Source organism: Botryllus schlosseri, chromosome 9 (genome assembly GCF_051294905.1).
Source record: "Botryllus schlosseri isolate E-star chromosome 9, Bs_hap1, whole genome shotgun sequence".
NCBI lineage: Eukaryota > Metazoa > Chordata > Ascidiacea > Stolidobranchia > Styelidae > Botryllus > Botryllus schlosseri.
The window spans coordinates 16,183,683-16,208,716 of record NC_137244.1 but is presented as its reverse complement, the minus strand read 5'-3'; the positions used below and the strand labels follow the sequence as shown (position 1 = coordinate 16,208,716).

Here is a 25,034-nt window from a genome sequence, read left to right as displayed (position 1 = left end):
ACTCACAAAAGTGATACGGGCCAATCCCAAAACTGCTTTCTTCCCAAAAGACAAAGTTTGCAAAGCAAGCTTTGGCTAAAAAAAACTGTCAAGTCAGACTGGAAGTAGTCTGAAGACGTGACCTCTTGAGGAAATAATGCAAGTATAGGCAAAACGAACGTGAGTACTCCAAAAAGTAGAAGTACTTCGTTATACCGACAACCTCCGCACCCTTCCTGTCGAAGTTCGTGCAATAGTAAATTTCCAACTATAAGGGCGTTGTCAACTTACCCTCCTTTACCTCCTGCCTGAATTACAACTTTGCCCCGGCCCCATCCCCACACCCACGAACAAGACAAAACAAGTACGGCTGCAAAGAAAAATTCCAATGCCTTTCAAAAATAACATGCTTCAAAAATAAACATACCACGATACGATGTTATCCACAAAAACTTTTTATAATCATCCTCCAGCTTTTACATGGTGTTCAAGGAAAGAAAACGCAACGGATACATGCGGTCGCGAGACGGTACCGAATACAAAACACACTAGTGTAACCATAAACTCCAAGTACAGCAAATGGAAAAGAATCTCATTTACAAGCGATCGATGCTACAGGCTGCAACGCGTGACGTAACACTGACGTATGAAACGGTTATCTCAAGGTCATACTACAGTGACAAGATGCTTTATATCGCGGGCATTCACCAGCACCCCGTTACAAGTAATTCGTCTGAGACTCGAGACATGAGAGAACATACCGGACATAGGAAGTGAGGTTCTCTAACATTTCCCAGTGGCATTGGCTGGTGCTGGGACTCATTAGAACGACGACACATGAGTTGAAGTGTCACCGAACGTATTTACGGTCGAATCCGAACGGCACGATGCTCGAATCGACATCATTTTTCGAAATACGGATACTTCTCACGGAATCCGATGACTTTCTACCGAACGGCGTATGCATAACGATACAAACACTAGCAATGAGCCAGTGCATTACAAGAGAGGAATCGAAAACGCAATAATTCACAGACATTCATAAGCAGTCAAATATCAAACAATCTAACCATCGTTCGCACATAGAAACGACAATACCGGTTCTCCACAGGGTAACAACAAGTGACAACGTATAGCGCAAAAGCGCATTGATCACGGTTTCATAAATGTCAATCAGAATCAGTCTGCAGACTGAAATCTTCCAAATCCAATGATCGCTATATATAATGAGAGTGATCTACGCGCATGTGTGCTACATTGTCATTGTACACAAGCAGTCTCACCTTGCATGCAATATCAACAGCATGAAAAACAAATTTCAAATTTCACATTCATGTCAAGCCGCCAATCACCAATTACACAACTGTTTGTCAATATACACCTTTTCAAAGACATAAATCATTCTATACAATCAGACATACGACCAACGCGAATTCATTCAGATTAACAATTCATTATCGCCAACCCATCAGCCTTGAAACGCAGTTATACCCACAACAACGGCCAAATATCCGATTTAATACATCGCACGCAAGAGCCGCGAATCTGCTGAATTTGGTAGCCCCTATCGTTTCGATTGAACAGGTTTTGCACATTTTGAAAGTCGAAAAATATCGGTATCGGGCGTTTGAAATCGAAAAGTAACGCGGACATGAAAAATTTATTGCAAAGAGATTTCGAACACAATTTTGACAAGGATAACAGGAGTTATATACTGCGAGTAGGCGCAGGCTAGAGAGGGCCAGCAGCGATACAACACAAGCAATCCGTCCGAATATAATAGAACACATTGATTTTCCACAGTACTAGCGTACGATTTTAAACAAAATATATACTATACCAAGTTAGTAAGTTTGTAGCGCTTTTGAAGTAGTTCCATTGGCAAAATCACGCTATTTTCATATATACATTTTAACATTTTTTGCGCGAGCTGCATATACCTAAATTCTCAACATGCATACAGTTTTCTTTGCCAAATTTTTCCCAAAACATGAAGAACCTTACAAAGTAAAATTTGAATTATATCATCAATCAAAGCACCTCGGTGGTACGTCATGATACAATAAACCATGGTTCGCGGCGAAACAAAACAAGGCGTCAAAATTTACCAAACGACCAAACGACACTTTCCTTACGAAATCACAATTACCACGGTCCAGGAGACCAACGTAGACTTCATATTCGAATCAAACTCAATGCAATTACGGCGCGGCTCACAATCGATAATCGCAGGCAGCGAGTCCGTGCGTTACGTCGCCATTTCCGTGTCATCAAATTCGAACTGTCCGGCCGTGAGAAGTAGTTCCGGGCATGGGTCGCCCAGCGTGTCGGAAGATTCTGCAACGACGCGGAAAGATCTTTTATGGTTACAACTAGGGCTGGGCACAATGATTCGAGTACTCGAATCTGAATCGAGTATCAATTTTAATGATTCGAGTCGAGTAGTAAAATACGATTTTTTCGAGTACTGAAATTATACACTCCTCGCAGCTGACAGTTAATTTTTCAACGAGAATTATAGCTTTGATGCTACTTTCCACCAAGGAAGCCTTGAACCCTCGATTGGTCGTGTCGCAGCATACCAGACATAGTACAAAGCAACGAACGTTACTGGAAAAAACACATTTCCGAAGTCATGATTATCGCACAAGATTGTCAAGAAGTGCAAGGAACTCGGTACGGTCGAAAAATACCAAAGCATCCTTAATGTGACGGATAACAGGCATTATGTTTTTGTGACGTCATAATGAGTGATACTCGATTACTCGACTCGACTCGAAGCATATTACGTGATTCAGAATCGAATCACTCAGGTACTCGATTTTGCCCAGCCCTAGTTACAACAAGCTTTTTTTACAATCCGTGTCTTCCATATACTGAGAAAAGTTTGATTGACAAATGCAACGCAAAACTCCAGTATTATCTAGACCGCAAACAGCATGTATTTGTATGTCCTAACGAGAAGCCGTCGCATACCATACTCCATCGTGACAGGACTAGTTTCAATCCGAATTGACAGAACTGTGTAGATAATTACGCGGAAAAATCTCGCTAAATGCGCAAGTCGGCGTGTACATAGGAAGACGATTTCAACCGAAACGTATATCCTTCAAATATTCAATATGGGGCGCATGCCAACGTCACATCAATCACAGAATGCAGATTACAATCGAAAATATCAAAAGGATTGGCGCACTAACGGACGAAAGGTGTGTTCGGGGAAATAACTGTTATCGCTCTGTCAGATTTGTATTGAATATAGTTATTCGACCAGTTCTTTCCAGATCTATGCTCGTATATAAGCCCGCGTTCATGCATCGTAACCTTGATCGAAACAGTGATAAATGAGTATAGTTTTCTCGCGATGGCTCTAGTATTGTCCGCCGGACTAGAGCCCATGTGTTTATAACCCGTTTTCGGAAGCTTTATTGAGTCATTAGCAGGGAACAAGTCATATTATCTCCGTAATCTTTAATTTTATTATAGGAAAGTAGTAAGAATTAAAACCGGGCTCTATGGGCGACACCGGACGCCAATGGGTAGCATAGCACAAAGGCAACTAACACCCGTTTGTTGACAGCAATATCCTTCGCGAGCGGTTGTCGCTAAATGCATGCATCACACGTTTCCTTTCACATCTGTCGAAGGATTTTCCTATTAACACTCAGATTTGAAACACCCCCCCTGAAAAATGGGTATTAAACCTCTCATCGAACGGCTAACATATGAATTCGGTATGTATAACCGATAAAATAGACGAGATGTCGCGCCGGAAAAGCCCATAAAGTACGAGACTATGCAACTGGGACGGCAATTGTTATGATGATTCCACCCGAGTATTGTGAGAGTTGAATTGTCTGAGCAATGAGAATATGCGGCGCCCTTAAGAGTCATTTTATCGCCGAAAAAATATAGTCCTGATACTTTCTTCCCACCGTCGGCGCCTTGACATCTCGATCGGTGATATCACAGTGTTCAAAACATGTAGCCTGTCGTAGAGCAAGGCTTCGCCTTAGCGGTGTTCAAAAATATTTTCTTTCAAATTTACCGATTAAAAAAAAAATTAAAATTTTCAAACTCTATCAACTTCGCTTCTACAGGTTGGAACTGAACCGAATTTGATGAGCGCCGTTTTGTTTTAGTCGACCTAACAGTTTTATCGACTTGTAAATTGGAAGATAAAAACTTCGGGACATTTTTTCAGAAAACGCTATGAAATGATAATGGTCACGAAAAACCAAACTGATTTCTGCCGTGATGTGACTGGCATTGTTTTCTTTGTGGTCGTAAAATCGAACATATTCAAACTGATGACGTCATAACATGCGATACTCCAACGCTCGAGTCGACCCCAAGCTTAAAGGGGCACTGCGCTCTAAAAATGATGTGGTCTCAAATTGAAGGTAAAAACGAACAAAAATTTTTGGCCGCGGCCATTTCCTTCAGAACGCCACCGTAATGGAGCTGCAATTTATTGAAATTTCTACAAGACCAGCTGCCGCGGCTGCTTAACCCGCTACATGGCACGATATCTTCACCGTCTCACTTGCTCGACGCGATTAGGCAGTCACGCAGAGAACGAATTTTAGATAGAATTGTCAGCCGATGTTATGAAGGAAATGTGTCTAAGTTTCGTTCTCTGCGTGACTGCCTTATCGCGTCGAGCAAGTGCGGCGATGAAGACATCGTGCCATGTAACGGGTTAAGCAGCCGCGGCAGCTGGTCTTGTAGAAATTTCAATAAATTGCAGCTCCATTACGGTGGCGTTCTGAAGGAAATGGCTGCGGCCAAAAATTTTTGTTCGTTTTTACCTTCAATCTGAGACCACATCATTTTTAGAGCGCAGTGCCCCTTTAACACTCGGATCAGAATCGAATCGCTTTCACTCGATTTCGACCAGACCTGCACTCGCGATACACCGGCTATCTTCTCACGCCGCCCGGCGCCACATCAAAGACGGCGCCCCGTTTGAAGCTAGCCAGTTGAAAAGCGCCCGCCGACGCCCCGTAAGCCCCTCGCGAAACCGCCGTCCCGATCCCGCCCAGCCGCCATATTAGCGCCGACACTCAGCCGATCGTCTGATCCGCGCGTCATAAGCCCGCGCGTTTACAAGCGGACGCGTCGTGTTACTACGCTAATCGATTGGCCACGCCGCGGTCGGAACATGTTGCCCGAGACGAATCCGCGTCTCCACTAGCGCTCCGCGGCCCGGGTTACACATGTGCGGCGTCGCGCTAGTCACATTATCGGAAGGCTTGACGTTTGACGCGCGTTGCGGAATTGTTAGCGGGCCAAAAATCGATGCGGAATCGCATGCGTTACCGGAGGCGTTACGCGTTCAGACGCGCGAAAGGCTATTTCTGCATCGCTTGGAAGTGTTAGGCCTGACGGGCGTGACCGTTTACGATGTTGAGGCGACGCCAACGTATACCCGAGGTGTGCTTTAAATTCGACGTCGACACGGGGACGTGCCACCGCGAGGCGACAATAAAAGTGATAGCGGTCAGCGAGCAGATGCTTCGAAATTTATGTCGCGCGGGTATATGTACGAAAATGAGCGTATGGTCGAAAGCGTCGCAATTCAATTACTTTTACAGAAGTACAAGGTGGATAGCGCTGTCACAAGTCGGCTAAAATGTTAAAATATTCAACGTGTAGAACACGCCAAAACCTTAGAAATTACTTTATCAATACATCCATTGGGAGAATACATTAATACTCATACTCGAAGGTGCCTCTTATCGAGAGTTATTGGCACACTAAACGGATTTAAAGATGTTAAAAAGTATTCGAGTTATGCAAGTGTGTGTGTGAGAGAGAGAGAGAGAGAAAGAGAGAGAGAGAGAGAGAGAAAGAGAGAGAGAGAAAGAGAGAGAGAGACAGGGACAGATAGAGACAAGAGAGATAGAAACACTTTCTTTTTCTTCCAACAACTAGTCTGATCGCACCCACATAATAAATGTATTATTGCAATGTTTTTTGCGATGAAAGCACTTCACAAATTCTGTACCGCTAACAAGCTATTTAAAAACTTACAAGAGTGCCTCGAATCCCCGCCGCGTAGATTAATACCGTAGTTGAGAAATCTAGCATCTCGAAGCGCGTATTGTTGACAGAAACAGAACGCTGGCTAATGTAATAGCGCCGTTTAGTGGTCGGATTTCGTAAGAAAAATTGCATCTAGTCGCTAACTCGCAATACATCGGCTACAGCAGGGGTCGCGAACTCAAAATGGGTCGCGTTTCAAATTTCGTAGGGGCCGCGGGCCGCATGAATTCAATATTGAGATAAAATATGCCAACCCCAATTTTAAAGCTTCAAGTTGCTATAGCACCGTGCTCTCTAAAATGGGCGATGGGCAATGGGCATGTTTACCACAAAGTAAATAATATTTTATCAAAGAAATACAAACAACAGCAAAAATATTATGATCATCACTTTCATTCTATTTTGAACTATATGAGATGCGCACGATACCTGACAACCGTTTTCAGCGGCTAAAGAATCGATATTTGGGTTAGGTAGACACGGTATTTGCTGGAAAACTATTTCTTTGTTAAGTTTGAACTTGTGGAGAAGCCCCAAGCGTCCCGGTCTTGGCGGTGCCTGCACGTCAAGGCAGTATGCCCATTCGCATCACCCAATTCTTCCTACACGGAGTGCTATTACAAACGCCGAAGCCGCGTCAGCTAGTGAGGAATAGTGATGCTGGGAATAGGCGAATAGCTTATTTTGGACAACAACAAAAGCATTTTAAAACTGAAATCAATTCCATCATTTCAAAATGCGTTACTAAGCGTTCTTCGGAAGTCTCGAATGAGGTCGCCGGTCGCGATATATGACCTCGCGGGCCGCGTGTTGGTGATCCTTGGACTACACCGTAATGGGCGTGGGTGCGGGAAATTGGTATTTACCCCATATCCCCAATTACATAGGATGCAAAACCTATCGGCACTTTCTGGTCACAAATTTTGCCTTGCCCCAATTCCAGAGGGTGAAAACGAGTCGAATACACCGATTCTTAAGGGGATATATCTCAGGGATGTACATTGCACAGGCTTCTGTTTGGTGTACCGTCTTTTTGCACATTCTTAGAGTGCTATAATTACACCACGATGCTTGGGAATTCGGCGAAGTACGCTGTATTCGTTTATACAGTGTGTGTTATACACCGCAGACGGCTTTAACAACGGTCATTTCCCGAAACGAAGCAATACAATCCGTCAAACAACTTGACATGGCTGAATTCGAAAAACAGATAAAGCATAAACGATCAAAGCAACAGCACCCTAGTAAGCGTCGCGTGCGTTCCCGAACAGTACTCATCTCCTGGTTTTTCTGGACGACATTCCTACCGCAAAACCGCGCGACAAACGTGACGATATCTGCGGTTCAAGTGCGCCGTCGACAACCGTCAGTAAAGCGTACGGACAATTCCAGAACCTCAGTCGTGATCGAAGGGTTACAAGTCCCAAGCCGGGCGTATAAGTTTACTAGTGAGCGTTTTTACTCAAATAGAAGTAGAAGTGAAGCCGTGAGTTTTTAGAAGTAGCAGTTTCTATGACACGCCAAAACTAGTTCAAACTATAGGTCGACCGATTATCGAGGCCGATATTTGGAACTTACCCGATTATCGAGATCGGCCTATGAAGGCCGGTATCGCGGCCGATATTTTATTTCAAAAGAATTTCAAAACTTACACAGGCGGCAGGACCAGTTTAACTGGTGGGCATGCAGATAAACTGTGCTTCCTGCATTATAATCGACCTCCACTAGACTAGTATGCAATTCTGTATCACGCTTTGCATTTTGGGTTAACCTAAATTTCAATGATTGCGCACAATTCAGCAACAACTTTTTCTGATTTCAGTTTGCTGGTTTGTTCAGCTTTCCGTGGCACGTACAAGTGTCATCTTACCTAATATATAATATTCCGTGGAAAGTTGCATTTATTTTTCACAAAAGTTGCACTAAAAAGTTGCATTTATAGACAAGTTCCTTGAAATTATTAGGGTATGAGATACTCGAATCGATCCGCATCCACGGCATTTTAGCAAAACTCAGTGTTGGCGACTTCAACAAGATCAATAGTGAAAAAATTGACCCAGCGAAAATATCATTTTCGGCGGTGTAGCCTGAACGTACGTCAAATCAAAAAGGACCTCAAATTCAAACGGCATTGAAATAATCAAGCGATCTATTTCTATATAGTGCCAAATATTTCCAGTAAAAAGTTAGTTTCATGAAAAATCGAAAAAACTTGCAAAATGTTTTATGAAAATCGAAAAAGTTACAAAAAGTTGCACGAAAAAAAATGGAGAAAAGTTGCAAAATGTTGCCATATAATAATCCTCCAAACAGCTTGAAACGCCATATTACATAACTTCTGAGTATTTAGAAAGCTGCCGGAAGCTATAAAAAAAGTTGCACAAGTCGCAAAAACTTGCCCTACTGATGACGCTAGAACTAGGTGCAATCATCGAAAATATATTCAGTTACCTTAACACAACCCATTTTTTTTATGTAACAGTCGCACTCAAAACAACGATGGAAACTCATCACACGACTAATTTATAGTACTTTTGCTTACAAACTGGTCACGTTCACATGAGGAATACTCTGTTATCATTGATTTCGACACTTGAAGGCCCCAAATCCTAATCTATCCCTACACAAACTCCAACCTATAACCACTAGCCCGAACCTAACTCTAACTCCTAATCCAAATACTTAATATATACAAATCAAGTGTCGGGTACCGAATACGCCAAGCGACTAATTCAACATCCATAATTCATTAAGAGGTACATCACAATTCTGATATTCAGTGAAACATTCGCCAACGAATTTACTAATAAAATAGTGATGCATAGCTGCCTTAACAATGTTATAGTTATTACATTTCCATGCCAAATTCACTCCTCGAAAGCGAAAAACGCCACCTACCGTCGCTTCTGATGGTCCTCTGTTTGGTGGCTGCGACCTCCGTGTCCTGCATCGCTTCCGCTATTTGTTCAATCAGGTCGCGGTTAAGCGTTCTGTCTTCCCAGGAGCCGAAATGAGCCGCGTGCTCGCGCATGTAGGAATTGCGTTCGAAATTACCTGAATAGTAATAGCATACCGGTCAGGCACGGCGCGGCATCGTGATATTCCTATCACGTTTAGCCTGAAGAGGCGGGGGTTGAAATGCGAAGCAGACTCGGACAACTACATAATTCCAGTTGTGTAATCTAATCTAATTTGTGAAATGTTTCTATGCTCTCCTGTTAATTATAATCTAATTTTCGGTTTCCTTGAAATGCTACATGAGAACTCCACCGTGCGAAACGAGAGAAGCATGGTGTACACTCCGTACAGTGTACAGTGTACAGTGTAAACTGTGTACATACATTTGTCATTCTCGTGCTCATGAGGATGAACTGTGCCTTGATATGAATGGGACTTGCTTTCTGTTTCATTTCTTTCAAATTAGGAACTTTAATTGTCATATCCGAAACATGTACTGTACATTGTACGATGTACACAATGTGGAAAGGTAATGCTGCCGAATCACTCGAAAACATATCGTTCAAGGAAGGTATGACAGTGCGACGTCTCACAATGCAATTAGATTGCATTGCATTTCAAGTTTTGAAAATATTTCCGTCGGTCCACCATCACAAACGCCAGAGAACGCAAACTCACTAGACCGCGCCACGAAAAGAACACACCGGCATAGCTACGCGTACCGCGAAGGTGTCGTTACAAATACCTTAACACAATCCGTCAACATCCGCGCCTTAGCGAGAAGGTTACCGACCCCATTTGGGCTCAAAAGACAACAAGACGGAATCATTTCCGTGCGTAGATAACATCTCCTCCCGGCTCGTTTACACTTCACCTTGACACCGCGAAACAGCAAACGCAATACTTTTAAGTGTAGCCGGACTTATTCCCCTAATGCAGCTCTCTACTCCCTGACAGTGGCATCGTTATTTCCAATATTCACAGGCGTCATAATAGCGTGGTGTGGGTCCTATCAGGGTCCAAGATGGTAAGCTACGACAAGTCAGACACACAAAAAAACTGAGCCTATAGCTAGCAGTCGGTAATGCAGAAGTCAAACAGAACAGGAAGACAGAACCCACTCAAGCCTGGGATAGATTTCAATGGAATTGGTGTATTTGACACTTTTCCCGTTGAACTGAGCGTGAAAGCAAATGTGTGTTCTAAAAATTGCGTAATTGGCACCTTAGACCATGGTGGAAATCAACAAAACACACTACTTTCGTACACAGTGTACGACAGCACCCGTCACCGCACATCAGAAGATTTTTGGCCAATATCCCCACAGCGGAACTGAACCACATTCCGTAACAAATACCGATACACATCGGACACGTGAGTTGTCTCAATTCTCAATCGAAAATATCGGTCTATTTCATTATCAAGGTGTCGCGTTACCGTTCCGGCATCCAATCCCAGAAACGCCTCGTCAGCGACAAATTTATCACGCCATTAATCTACTTAACGCGGTGTCCGCTAACATCGCGATGCGTTGCGCCCGCGACAAAACTGCTAAATCAGTCGAATAATTCGAGGCAATTCATCATCGAAGAGAAGCCACAACGCTCATCAAGATCAATTACGGCGTTCCCACCTAGACTGGCAAGCACATCCCCGTTACGCGAGATCGAATTAAACGCATTTGCGGCCCGGCGGAATTTCTTTGCGGGGTAATCCGAAGTGGCTCGTTTTCAAATTCAGTGCGGAAAGGCGTCAAACGGCCGCGCGATTAGCGCAGTCGTTACAAAAGAGTCGCATCGGCCCGGGCTCCGGTTACCGCGTAACGCGATAACAATCTTAATCCGGCCAGAGATTCTTGTCAGGAGAACCGGGCCCACCCAGAGCGCGGCTATTTTTGTGGGAACGCATTACATGTGTAACGCGGGCGCCGGACGCTGTTTGATGCGCGATTTCGGTGACGGATTACGCGGCGCCGACAAGTGGCGTGACTTGGCGGCTTACAAACGCGGGATCGATCGGAGATCCGGCGGCATAAGAAACCTCCCCGCGCTAAAACGCTAATCCGCGCCGACATTGGTATTGTTTTTCGGGATTACTTTCAAACGAATACAGGGAGAAGGCGGCTTGATTCGGACAAGCGATCTGTCTCGGCGGCGCGATCGGTAAACGCGTTTGAAGTGAAGGCGAGTGTCACGTGATCGCGACTGGTCGTCCGAAAGTATGGGAGAGGAAAGCGGGCTAGTAACCAAAGAATTTGTGGATTTAGTATGTTATTGGTGTATGGACACTTGGACAGTGGTCACAGACTATGACAACCCACTAAATTAGTCGAGAGAAGCCGTTCATTCTTCTATTCATATACCTTGACGTCGACTTTTATCAAAATCCGACCAGCTAGCCAGATTCTAGGTCGTGCCAACATCTGGCAGTGTATAGACTATAGAGGCTAGCAAGCAGCAGAGTGGCAGTTCTTTCAAAAGAAATCGAGCGATCAAAATCAAGTTACTTGTTCTTCACAAAACTTCGCCTTCGCCATGTATAATATCACACTCGTCATCAAATTGAAGAATCCAATATTTGCTACTGAGTTGCATACATTTGTTCCCACTACATAATGGATTAATTTTGATTTTGGAAGGTTCATCGGACGGTAAAATTACTCGCCTCGACTTCTCGAATTTTCATGCCGGTGACGTCATATTTGGTGATACGATTGTTGATATAGAATGTTCTTTTCAATTCTCTAGTAGTTGCTCATGATTACCCTACCCCTGACGAGAGTCAGCCGAAAATATTCGTGATTATTTCAACATGAATGTATCGTTCAAAAGTATACTGAAGTGCTGTACCCCACGAGTCTCCCTATATTGGAAGAAGAAATAATGAATAGGCCCGTTAACGTTCAATGACAAAGACCGAGTTGCAACGACACAATAACTTAATCAAACGACCTGGACGCAGTCAACGAAAGTGAGGAGCGATAAAGTATGTTATGAGGTTTGGATTTTAATATGTTCAAGGATAAAAATACCGACTCACACGTTGCGGTGAAAGGCAGCAGTTCATTAGGCAAATCCCTGGATTAAGATAATGAATTGAATTACATTCATGATCGCAGTAAATTCCTTTCCACATGCTTCTTATATCACCCTGTGGATGTTGTATCGTACACAGTTGGATTTTGTGTATATTTCTTGTGGCATCCAAAACGAATAATCTCTTAGTAGTTATTCGTTTTTCACTGCCAACTGTCTCACTCACTCAACTGCCAACACTACCACAGGTGGCGACTGTGTACTAGGGCCTACGGCGCGTTATTTACTCCACAATTTATGACTTTATCGGATTCACGTTTTTCTAAACTGGGACAAATGGGATAACTTGCTTCTTTAACGGCCGCGGCATGGCATACGAACAGCTGCAAAAAATCACAGAGTCCACGGCGTGTTTGCTCGGCCTAATTATCGAAATTCATTCCCATATGCAGCACGCACCTGCTCGATAAATCCGCTATATTCCCGGCTTGAAATGACATCGTTACAAAGGCGGCAGTGGGTAATTTGTGGATAATTTAAAACCAAACGCGATACCAAACGCGTTTCTTTATAGCATTCGGACGTCGGCGGTGCCAATTAGACGCATAATTAACTGCTTCGCAACGATCATTGTTAGACTCAAATATTGATAGAGCAACAAAATGGAGAAGACAAGTCAAGGGATAAACCCGAGCAGCATACATCCGATTCTCTCGCTGTCACAGCCAGCGCGTTACTAGTACCAGGTTGCTATGGACGTGTGCAATCTGTGTATGTTTTACGATTACGGACTCAACAGATGTTAAAATTTATGTCATGTTGCAGTGTGGATTCCGCCGTACATCGCCTGAAAGAGTTTAATAATTTTATTCTGAACATCAGTGTCGAAGTAGTCACTACTTCAGCCAAATATAGATGCTCGTAGCGCAAAACGACGCACAGATGTCACCCCCGCTTATACTTACAAAATTTGATAAACAGACGAGAATTAATCGAAAAATGGATCCGATCTACTTGAGTGACATAAGTAAAAAGCGACAAGATCGAGTGTAAACTGATATTGAAAATATTTTAGGTTGACATTGTCGCCATTTCGCTGGTTTTCCAGCCTCCGAAAAACATGTTCCGACTTTGAGACCCTGCCATCAACTCGATCTGTACAGACATAAACAATTTAGGGCGGAGATCATAAAGTTAGCTGACCCGGAAGAATGCTAATCGCGTGATTAAAACCAGCTAATCGCCGCGACGCATAAAGTTGGATAAGGTTACGCGCTATGATCACTCGAGGTGTCCCGTGTTTTCAATCAAGTGGTGTTTATCTGTTGCATCATAATGCGAAAACGCGTTATCGCTGTCAGTCGTCAATTTGTTGAAAGAAAAGGCGGTTTGCTGGTAACGATACTGCTACCATAGCAGGTAGAATTAGCATTGTCGCGAAATGAAAGTCGTGCGTGAGCAGTACGGTGCAGTGAAGAAACGTATTATAAAATATTGCTACATATATCGCTCTGCAATGTTGCGTACATAATCCGTTGATTGTTTAGTAAAGCCATTACCTAGGTCCTAGGTCCTAGGAGACAATCGTCACTGCGGTCATTATCGGAAATATTTGCGAGTAGCAGGAATACGCAGTGCACGCAGTTTTATAGATAACTAGTTATCTACAGTTTATTACATCATGAGATTAAAACTAACTTTATGCGCTAAGATCCTTAATTCAGGGTTGTTAAATTCTGATGAACGCGATAATCGACTTTATAGATAATCAATAATCATCCAAATTTATGATCTCCGCAGTTCGACTTGAAATACATTTTTGTATACATATTGATAATAATGATCCGTAGTCATATTTATGTGGGCATCGACGGTGCGATTTTACGTGTTTTGGGCCGCTAAATTTCGATAGATACGATCATCGCTTCTCGCGAAAGCGCATCACCGCAGTTTGTTGACAAAATGCACAAAAACAAATGTGCCGAGCATGGCCAAGCCTCGCGATGCCGCAGAGTATCAACTCCACACGCCTGTTTACTGACACGGTTCGCGTCAGTATGAGCATCGCACCGCGGATAGAACTAGTTTCTGACAAGAGAATGCGGTCGCGTAGCATAGACAGACGCAAAAAAAAAACAGGCTGAAAGAATAATGGCCGTGTGTGGTCCCGCGACAGTATGTAATCATGGTAGTCTTACAAGAGACACTGGACAGAGGAGATCGTAAACTATTGATCACTATTTTCGATCGAGACTGTTCGACTTGTAACACTTATGTATTAAATACCGGTACGAATTCCGGAGCGGTTATAATTTTGGAAAAAATTCACAACACCTAAAGACTGGCGCTGGTCGTACCGGTACTCAAATGCGAATCGAATATTATTAATGGTAATGGTTCGAACGAGTAGAGACAGTTGGTTTTTTCGATTACTGAAATCGCAAGCTAGTTTCCAATTACAAATAATCTATCAACGAAAATCCAATTACAAATAATCTATCAACGAAAACCATAGTTTCGATACCACGTTTCCCACCGTGAAAGCCTTGTAACCTCGATTGCTCGCATCACAGTATACGATAGTACAAGGCTTCACACGTTAGTCAGAATGACATTTCCGCGAAGTCGCGAATAACCCGCATCATAGTCACAAAGTGCAATGAAATAAGCATGGTCATTTTTTTCATGTTTTATCATTGGCGAGCTGTGTCCGAGGACAACTGCGGAAAAACTGCAGTGACGGCATAGTCTCACTGTTACGTCACCATAGACGATGCGTTGAAATCCCCAGCGGCAGGAGTGCTCATATTTTCGCACATCAGTTCCGGCAAATATGGAGAATAGCTAGCACCGGCCAGGGTGGTCACTAACGGAGTACTTGTATAATGTATACTTTGTCAAGTGTTTTGGACCAGATAACGCCGTCATTTGTCGTAGGCGTCGAATGCACATTGCACATACATATTTATCATAATGCAATACCGCGAAAGCAAATCATCACATTAAATCTGATTGGAGAATTCCAAAATCGCAAGGAATCCATAATAAGCAAACAGATAAATTCGCACGGACGCTCGGATATCTAGTTCTGGCAACAAGCGAACAAACACGAGACCAATTACTGACGAGTTAAGGCAAGTCAAACACAGTCGCCTTGTTGACACGCGCGACACCGGAACTATAACACCCGCTAATGAGTAGATAAATAGGATCATAACGGCAACACCACTGCCGCTTCGACTTAACCTCAACGCATGAAATTCAACTGAACCTCGTCGCCAAGAAACGCGAAGAATCCAGCGCATGGTTAGTGGTTGACCATTGACCAATGACCATTCGACTATATACGGTACTCGAATTCGGATAGAGCATTTATTTGAGTCAGTAGCGGTTGTCGGTTTTATGAGTTCCGAAATTTTACCATCTTTACGGCGATGATTTCCATCACCGAGAATTCTCGCTTCAAAACCTCCCAAAGCGGTTCATAAACTGTTTTTGGCTTGCGGCACACTAGAATAATTACAAAGCACTCGCGGCACACTTGCAAGAAAGTTTCTCGTCGAAAAATTACGTAGTGATGCGATGTTTATTTATGCCAGTGGTTCTTAACCTTGCCTCCAGCGCCCCCCGAGTGGCGCTGGCGATTTTCAAGGGGGCGGTAACGCTCAGGGGGCGATGTGGGGGGCGCTCAAGAAAAATGGCTTTGCATTAGATGATGCGGCAGTATGACATATCCTTGATGAGTATTCAGAGCAAATTAACATTCCACAGAACATGTCAATTCCGGAAATTTTTGGTCGCGGTACGCGACGATGTTTGCTACATATGCTTTCATGAATGTTGTGGGTTATTATAATTCCAGTAAAACGAATTGCGCGTTCTTTTAGATCGCCAATTTCCCGTTAAAACACTGCCGTCACGCTTGCTAGGGATATTTTCAACAAACTGTTCCGAATTAGGTATTATATCCTGCAACGAAGAAGGAGGTACTGTGTATCACTTTGGAGAGTGAGAGCCCCCTTCTACATAAAATGAGTTTTGAAGCTTTGTGCACGAAGTGATTAACTAAATATACTTGTATTTGAGAGCTACAAAATTAAATCGTCAGAATATTTCTTCATCGTACCATGAAGGATGATACTATCTAGTGTTGTGGTTCACAAGCTCACATGAACGTTATAATATATAATATGAGTTGCTTTGTTTGGAATACATTCATGTTAAAATTAATAACTGGGTACAGTACTAAATTCTACATGAGCAGATAGTATGCATCCCATTCTCTGCTGACTCAATTCTAGTTACACAAAGCACCAAGTCACTAAGACAAAATCCAATACCATTAATTTCCCCGTATTGCCAATCGCTGATGTGCATTCGGGATGGTTCGAACCACAGGGTGTGAGACCGTGCCCGATTGATGTTATAATAACCTTGATTTGACCCTGAATATACCACACAGTATTGTTATATAGTTTATTATAGTCGAATGGTCCTCGAGCGCGATTAAAGCGCGAAATATTTCCAATACCAAAGTCCCGAAGCCGACTGGACTTTGACCTCTTACCAGGACCGATACTGCTGCAACCCAAACCCCCAATCGGTGAGCTCGAAGGGTGTCCTAAATTATTTAGGTGAATGAACATAAATTACACATCATGTTTTGACCAGGCCACGATGCACGAAGACATATGAAGTTCCGGTCAATATGGGACCCCGAGAAGTGTGTCAAAAAGATCGTCAGCGTGAAAATCTTAGCCGAAGAGGATTGCCCTTATGTTGACAGTAAACTTCGATGAATATAAGTCTAATTGTCCATAGGTGCTTGAATCACTCGTGCCGAATTATCATGTCGTCGCAATCTGCACCCCACAGGACAAATAACACCCATCAAAGAAAAATATTTGCCAGTGAAGAAATACCAATTTTGAATCGTGTGCTTACTTTAGTTTAAAACGTTTATGCGTTTCAATATCTTTCGAGTATATACCGGAAAAGAGGTAACAAAATGACAACAAGTAACGAATTAATTGTACCAACGGGCACGCCCGAATATGTTCACATTGTTCACTTATTAATTACGTGGCCTTCATTTTCCAAGACAACAGCTCACTCGGCGCTACTGGTAATTTTATTACGTGGGCTGAGAGGATAAAAAGTTTATAGCGACATATATATGCAATTACCACCTACTCATTCATGCATTATAGAAAATTTTGGGCTCCTAGGGCGACCAGGCCACACAAACTTTGCTGACCATCGAAATCACGTGACGGGGTTCTTGGGGGCGAAGCCCTCAGAAGTTTGGTTGATCACGCCACGGGTGCGCAAGACAATCCGTTTTTAGGGGGCTGACGAAGTGCTGTTACGGCCCTCCCTCTCACCCATTGTCTTTATTACAGTCCTTAGAATATGAGGAGGGGGGCGCTGGAGCACGGCAATTTTTGGTAGGGGGCACTGGAGGAAAAAAGGTTAAGAACCACTGATTCATGCGAACGCACGACTGAACAACGATTGAAACGAGGCTGCATTGTTGCGAAACAAACCTGTATCTCGTCATCAATTCCAAGCAATCTCTATCGTACACAGCTTTTAATTCCAGTCAAAACTATAAGAAAGTTATGTTCACGCAGTCATGGATAGGGTTGCATTAAAACAAATGGTTGTTTAAAACACTCTGTTTACTATATAAGCGGCGCACGATACCCAACAACGCTTTTCAGCGGCGGCTAAAGAATCGATATTGGGGTTGGCTATAGACACGGTACTTGCTGGAAAACTATCTCCTCGGAATGCTTGATCTCGTGGGGAAGCCCTAAGTTGTTTTCTAAGCGACTTGGTCTTGGCAGTGTCTGTGCCATTGCACGTCAAGGCAATACGCACATTCACATTAGCTATAATTCTTCCTCCGTACCATAGCTGAAGTCGTATCAGCTAGTGGGGAACAGTGATGTTGTACACAAGAGAATATATTATTTTGAACAACAACCACAACTTTATTTTGAAACTGAAATCAATTTCACCATTTCGAAATGCTTTACTTAGCGTTCTTTCGAAATCTCAAATCAGACCGCGGGCCGCCAAATATGATCCCGAGGCTGTGTGTTGGTGACCCCTGGCCTAGCTTAACACAGTCAAATACTCCAATTGTATGATTCTAAGATTAACCGTCACCGATGATTTCAAAATCGAAACTATAATGGTAGCGGTTGGTTGAAAAATAACGAAAGATTCTCCGCTTTTGTGCCGTAACAAGCGCGGAAAGACAAGGGCGCGGAGCGGTTAACAGCCCAGGTGGAGAAATTAAATCTTTCCGCCCGCGCGCGATCCTGACAGCATTACCCGTCAATTGCCGACGGGTAAAAATCACTTCCCGACCACTTGACGAAGACAATGTCAAACGGTTGCCAGGCACCGGACGCATTGTCGCTTTTACGCCGCGATCCTCAATGCCGCGTTCGGCGACCAAAACAGTATCCGGGGACAAGCGCATCGAAGCCGACCGCGCAAATCATACCCGATAGAGCCGTTGACGGAAGCGCCGCCTTCGCAAACGGGGGAGCGTGTCGTTGTTTAGTTTTACAAAACCAACTTTGCACTTACGATAATATTTACGTTGAAATACCATCGCCCGCCGTCAATAAAGGTATGGTGTCTTAAGGAAGGTAGCGGCATGTAAAATTTTGGCGTCAAATCACCGAAATATCCGATCGCGAAGTGACGAACGGGCGACGTGTCGCTTTTGTGCGTTTGATATCGCGTGCCTTCCGTTACGGTGGCGATACAACATACTTACGGGGAGAAGAGCTGGTTTTCTGAAAGTGCTTACGCGATTAAGGTTCCAGTTGTTTTTGAAGACAAAGCAGCAACCCCCCGTCGATCGAGACTCCTATATACTGTCTTTATTTGTATCATCGTCTAGTACAGTGGTTCTCAACCGCCGGCCCGATAAATATATTCCAATTTTCCTCAATTTTATTCTCAAAAGTTGAGAGCTTGTCCCTTAATTAAAAGAATAAAACACCGAATTCAATAGAGAGACTTGGAAGGTAATTTAGAGAAATCTTTCTGGCGTTAGATAGCATGCATGGTCTACTCTCGACTTATCCAGCGCCACAATGCAGTGGATTTTGCACCAAACTATTTGAAGCAAACAAGTGAAGTCGTTTAATCAGCGCGTACTCGCTGGTTTAAGATCATTAATCCGTGAAAGTAAAGATCACTTATCAAAGCTTTCCGAAATTAGGTAGAAAATTCTGAGACATTAATAGGAATAGGACGTTCTATCCCTTTTGCGGTATATACACCGACTCACGATATGCGTACACAGGATCTGTGCATATGCATACCATGAGTGCATGATGCGCACATGCCGCTGGACGAGGAAGGTGCAGTCGTGCAGATATAGCCTTGTAGGGCTTTGTAAGTCTTACACCGTCCCTTCATGCTATCCCGGAAATGCTGAGCGCCAAGCGGGTAAGGTATAATATTGATGGTGTAATAGAATTTGGCCGACAGCGCAATCGCATATCCATCGAAAGAAGTCTAAATCCACACTCAATGCTCATCGCTTTTCAACGGACATAATTCGGCAGAGACAACGTACCAACCCCAAGTCAAGATATTACGTCACACACGATAATAAGCCGTGTGACGTAATAGAATCGGCGAGTCACGCCACTTCGTGCGCGGAGTCAGAAACAGTGGCAAAATCCAAAATCCAAAATCGCCAAGTGTGAAGTAATCTCTTTTGATGAACATAGACCGTGTAGAAGTGTTTCTGTAGGGGTGACTAAGTCCACATTCAAATCCCTGATTGCGTGGTGCCTGATCAATCGATATGTAAGCACCGTCATCCCATAAATGCGATAATCCGAGACAACGAAAACAGACAGGCTCAAGATACACCGGGTTTCAACATAATGACGTCATACTCTTTGATAACAAACCAGAAAGGGTAATTCGATGCGAAAAAACTGTCCGTCTATCAATTGATTAAACCGGGATATCGATACAGTTTTGCAGTTACAGAAGATTTATAAGTCTATTATTCAATTAGTCAAGTCTACTATTACTCGCTGCCAGTATTCGGATGACCCGAGTCACGTTTCTGGAATGACTGTATACTGGAATCACTGCATTGACTCGGACTGATGTATGGGAAGTATGGAATGACTCGCGACTCGAAGTCGCGTATTAAATCCACCTTATGTCCTACAAATTTCGACAGTACAATTTAGCAGTTGAATAAAGGCTAGCAAACAGAAAACTCGCATTTCTTTCAAAGGAAACCGTGCAATAAAACTCAAAGTTCGTGGTTTTTAACTGCCCTTCGCCTCGCAGAAACTTTTTATTTGTTTTTTACTTGCATACATTTGTCGTGATTGCAATTTGGGTTCATTTTGATCATCGAAGGTTCGCCGGTCCGCATCATTCATATTTTGATGTTTTATCGGTCCGTGAGATCAAAACGGCGGAGAACCACTGTTCTAGTACTTGTCATGGTTGCGGATTTTGAAAATAAAGTAGTTTGCACAAGTTCGCCAGAAGCACCTTTACCGCCCACTGGAGGTATAACAACACGCAGCCGACGATAGAGCACAGCTCGAAAAAAAAATACTATCCGAAAGCACCACCCGCAGAACCGATTAATCCGACAAAGCACGGCGAGCTTGACTCACAATAGCAACACGTAGTTGCTCCGCTAGTAATTAAATTACTGACGAAATCCAACGCTAAGACCGTAAGCGTTTGCGCGAAAGCGTACGCGAATGTCAAGTGCCGCGCGGTGGGAAAAAGTCGACACGCGTAGTTCCGCAAGTATTTGGTTTCGCGTGCGTAAAATTATAAACCGGTAGGCCACAATCGAGGCTTGTTTACGTGGCTGTGCTCCCGCGGGTGTAATCCCACGAGCGGATAGTCAGACGGTAGTGCGATACGCCTTCTTCGCAATACAGTCCCGAACATAGGCTGGTACGTGGCGAGATAGCGTATAGTGTTATGATCCACAGTTGCAACAACGAATAGGTTGTAGCGGGGCCTACGATAGGTTGTAGCGGGCCCTACGATAAGTTATCGTAGGCCCCGGTTGTAGGTTCGAGTCCGACCGAGGCTCACTCCAAAATCCATTCCCAAGTGTTGAAGGTTTATCTAGGCTCCCCCTCGCTATCGGTTCCGCGTAAGCGGTGTCTTACAAAAGCCTAGAAGTGGGTCGTGCTACAAGTCGGCAGATACGGAATCAAAATGAAGAATATCGGCCTGGTGCAAATAACCTTAGTAGTCGACAAACACCACGAATACCGCGAACAACAACAACAACCATATACAACAACATAGTCTAATGTCCAACGTTTTTTGTCCGCTAAATAGGACTACGTACAGGCAGTCAGGCAGGGCATTGTCTTATAAAACTGTAATATTATTGTAATTGTCATGATGAGACATTAGTTTTGACTTGTGTCATTATTTATCCTAATTTCAGTCCTCAACATACGTCTCGAAAGCTACCCTACACGGATCACGGCATCCAATCCTTATCCCAACGATGCGAAAGCGATGGCCAATTATTATGTATACAGGTTTCTCGGCTAGTCTAATTTTTTTCGAAGTTCGTGGTTAGTTTATTTTTTTTATCTACCGGTATCCCTATTTTAAGATCTATATAGACAGCAACCCTGCTTACTCAACGATTACTAATCACGAGCGCTTCAAAAGAAATCAACACATTTAGGACCCGGATTTGTAGTCCACAGCCTGAAATAGGATTTACGACACGATATTCATTCGTTTTAAGAGCAATCGATAATAGTTCTGAAGTTTGGCTCGACGCCATTTCTATATTATCATTTAGGTAGGTTCTCAAGTTCATCGTTAGGTTAATTTCCTCGGCATTCCTTATTTTAAGATCTATGTCCGTAATGGTAACCCTGCTTGCTTAAAGCTCACAAATCAAGCGCGCTTCGAACGAAATTAATACATCCAGGCTTTTGGATGAGAAACCGGATTCATAGCTCAAGTCCGGTAAGCTTGAAATAGGATTTACATTCGATGACACAAAATCCATTCAAATCCATTCAGAACAAGTGATAACAGTTGTAAATCTGTCTCACCGCGACTGTAATCGCGTCTTGAACGAATCAAGCGTTACCCACGAAACAGATTTAACACTGATTCGATTACCGCACGGGTGGTCCCGAAAACTAATTAAAAATCAGCGAGGCCGCGATCAAGTATCCAGCCCGGTCCAAAACATGTAATTAACATCGGCCCGGCTGCTACATTTCGCGTTCCTTCACTTAACGCGAAGCCAAGCGGATCCAAAGTATCTCGCAAAGCCGCGACATTGTTTTGGAATCGCGCCCGTGCACTTTCGTTTTCCTTTTCCCGCCAAGTCGTCACGGGTCACCGCGCTTCGCAAAAACATCGCCCGCTGCAGAAGGTGTTAACCGTTCGCAGGCTAGAGGCTTTGTAGCTAGTTTAGCAGGGTTCAAAAGTAAGGTGCAAAAATAACTTTGATTTTTCAAATATTACGGGACAGCTGATAAAATTGCTGGGTTGCCTAAGAAAAAAGATGCACATCAAATTTTTCTGAATTTCAACATGAAGAAGCGAAGTTATTGAGGTAGAAAATTTTGGCATTGAAAAACTGCGTAGATCTTTATACCGGTAATTGCCTGGAATCCACAGGGTATTGCTGTATATTTGATAAGGATTTGACACCGACACTCGGTGTAGCTATCTGGGCTAACGCGTACAGGATATTGGTTCGTTACGGTGGTGTGGGAGAGGCGGTAAATTACGCCTCTCTGCGTCGCGGGCCTTTCGTTTCTAACGTAGCGTTTCGCGTTTCACGTTAAGTAGGTTCGAACTCTGGCGGCGGGGTGGAAAAAATCTGAAAGCGAAACCAAAACATGGGGCCAAACTTGACACGGCAGGCGACCCGGAGCGGTCGACCGTGGATAAACATAATAATCGCAACAACGGCCGTGCTACAGCGGCGCGATACAAAATGTCGGACCAAATTGAAAGTGCACGTGCGTCACGTTAGGGCGTAACTTCACACCGCGCTTACGCGCCAAGCCTAGAGTCATCTGTTGGCTGCGTAAGAAGCGATATTCTCGAGTTACCGGGAAATCAAGGCGTCAAGCACTGGTTCTTCAACTTTTTGGGACGCACGCCCGTTGATGACAAGGAAAAAATTCCCGCCCAATGCCGCATGGCAGTGGTTCCCAACTTTGAAGGTACTGCCACCCCCAGTGGGCGATTTGGAGAAACAGGGGGGGGCGAAAGCGTACGAAGGGGACGATAGGGGGGATGTTAGAACGGCTATATGTAACTAATTGGCACGAAATCAACGTCAAGTCCGAGTCACTGCGTTTACTGTTCAGTTTAGAGTTCAATCCGCTTCAACCCGCCTTTTTTTTAACTCTGCTCGACTGTTACATTCATAATATCGTAATCTTCATCAGTACTAACAGTTTCTGGCCCTATTTTACAAGTATCTGGGCTGATAGACGAAATACCAATAATGTGGCGACTTTACCATTCGAAGTTTCAATGAAATGTCTATTTTGGCCGTCCTAGTCTCGGGTCATATGACTTGGTTCGAGTCATGCACTTTGATTCAAGTCGAGTCACTACAACCCTGGATTAAGCCATTCAAATCGGACCAAGCAAAGCCAATCCATTTCCGGGGCATTCGACTGCTTTCCGTGCGGGCAGAATCAGACTAAAAACGGACGCTCTGTACGGATTCAGTGTTTGCGTAACACCTCATTACATTCTCAATTGGAAACGGCGCACAACTAAAACTATACAGCACGTACGTTGTGTCGCACAGTCAAAACACACTTGTCAGCGAGAAAAATCGCGTAATTAGCACGCACAGAATACGCCAATATTGAAAACCGCAGCGGCTGGGTTTGGATAAGGCTCTGCTACTGGGAAATCAGAATCACACAATGATCTAGAGTTGGCTGCATTACCCGTCTCGTTTGAAATAGGCGCGAGAGGCGCATTCTGCTTTGCATCACGGTCGAACGACTGGATGACACAGCGATTATGATATCACATTGATTAATCGCTGATAGCGTATCTTATCGAAATATTGAGAGAATACGCACCACTATGAGCCTATTTAAATATCACACAAAGATACTGGGACATGCATTCATGAATGAGAATTAGATTTATCGGTTCAAGGTTGGGACACTGATATTGCGAGCGTGCCGACGATATTTCCGCATAATACATTAATTTAGTATGATTAATTGCTGATTAATATGTCAGTGATTATAACTCGAACACAGTATTCAGACACTTAATGCTGTAAATGGCATGGGCACTGTGCATAATGTGCATATTGACTGAAGAAATCGACATGGTTACGCACTGAGGACCGCGGCTATATCCCACGCTGAAATTTTTACATCAACTCTCCGGCGCCACCTTGCGCACAGCCATATATCACTCAAAATAGAGTCCATAGGATTCCGCATGAGTTCAGTATGGAGTCAAGTAGCTAATATGTATTTATGAGTAGTATGGTTCTGGTGAATCTGACCTGACGAAACCAACCAATAGCGCTGGGCACAGTGAACGTGAGTTTTCGAGTAATGAACTTATACGCTACTTGCCAAGTCCCTAAGAGTTAATTTATCAACGAGAATTATAGTTTCTATGTTCAATCGAATAGTATATTCATATTGGAATGAACTCGAATATTTTCGGCTGGCACTCGTCAGGGGTAATCATCAGCAACTAGTAGAGAATTGGAAAGAACATTGTATATCAACAACCGTATCAAAAAATATGACGTCACCAGCATGAAATTTCGAAAGAGAGCGTTCAATGTAGCCTACTATTTTTAGATGGCACGCGAACTCCTTTTTGTTTACACAGCCTGGGCTGGTATATTTTGATGAAAGTCGACTCCAGGGCACACAAATAAAAGTTTCGATATTCTTTTCCATTGTTGACGACTGTAAATAACCTCGATTGGGCGAAACTCGGCTT

The 25,034-nt window shown here is 43.6% G+C and overlaps 1 protein-coding gene across 1 annotated transcript in view; it reads right to left on the bottom strand.

The window, feature by feature from the left end:
* Positions 1-1,688: 1,688 nt before the first annotated feature.
* LOC145447383 (BCAS3 microtubule associated cell migration factor-like) overlaps positions 1,689-25,034 on the bottom strand; it is a 100,349-nt gene continuing 77,003 nt past the window's right edge. Inside the window, exons 23-24 of the mRNA XM_080325811.1 lie at positions 8,926-9,081; positions 1,689-2,316 (exon numbers count right to left, since the gene is read on the bottom strand). Of these exons, the coding sequence (XP_080181937.1) occupies positions 2,228-2,316; positions 8,926-9,081 (245 nt within the window). The 3' untranslated portion in view covers positions 1,689-2,227. The remainder of the gene's footprint in view (positions 2,317-8,925; positions 9,082-25,034) is intronic.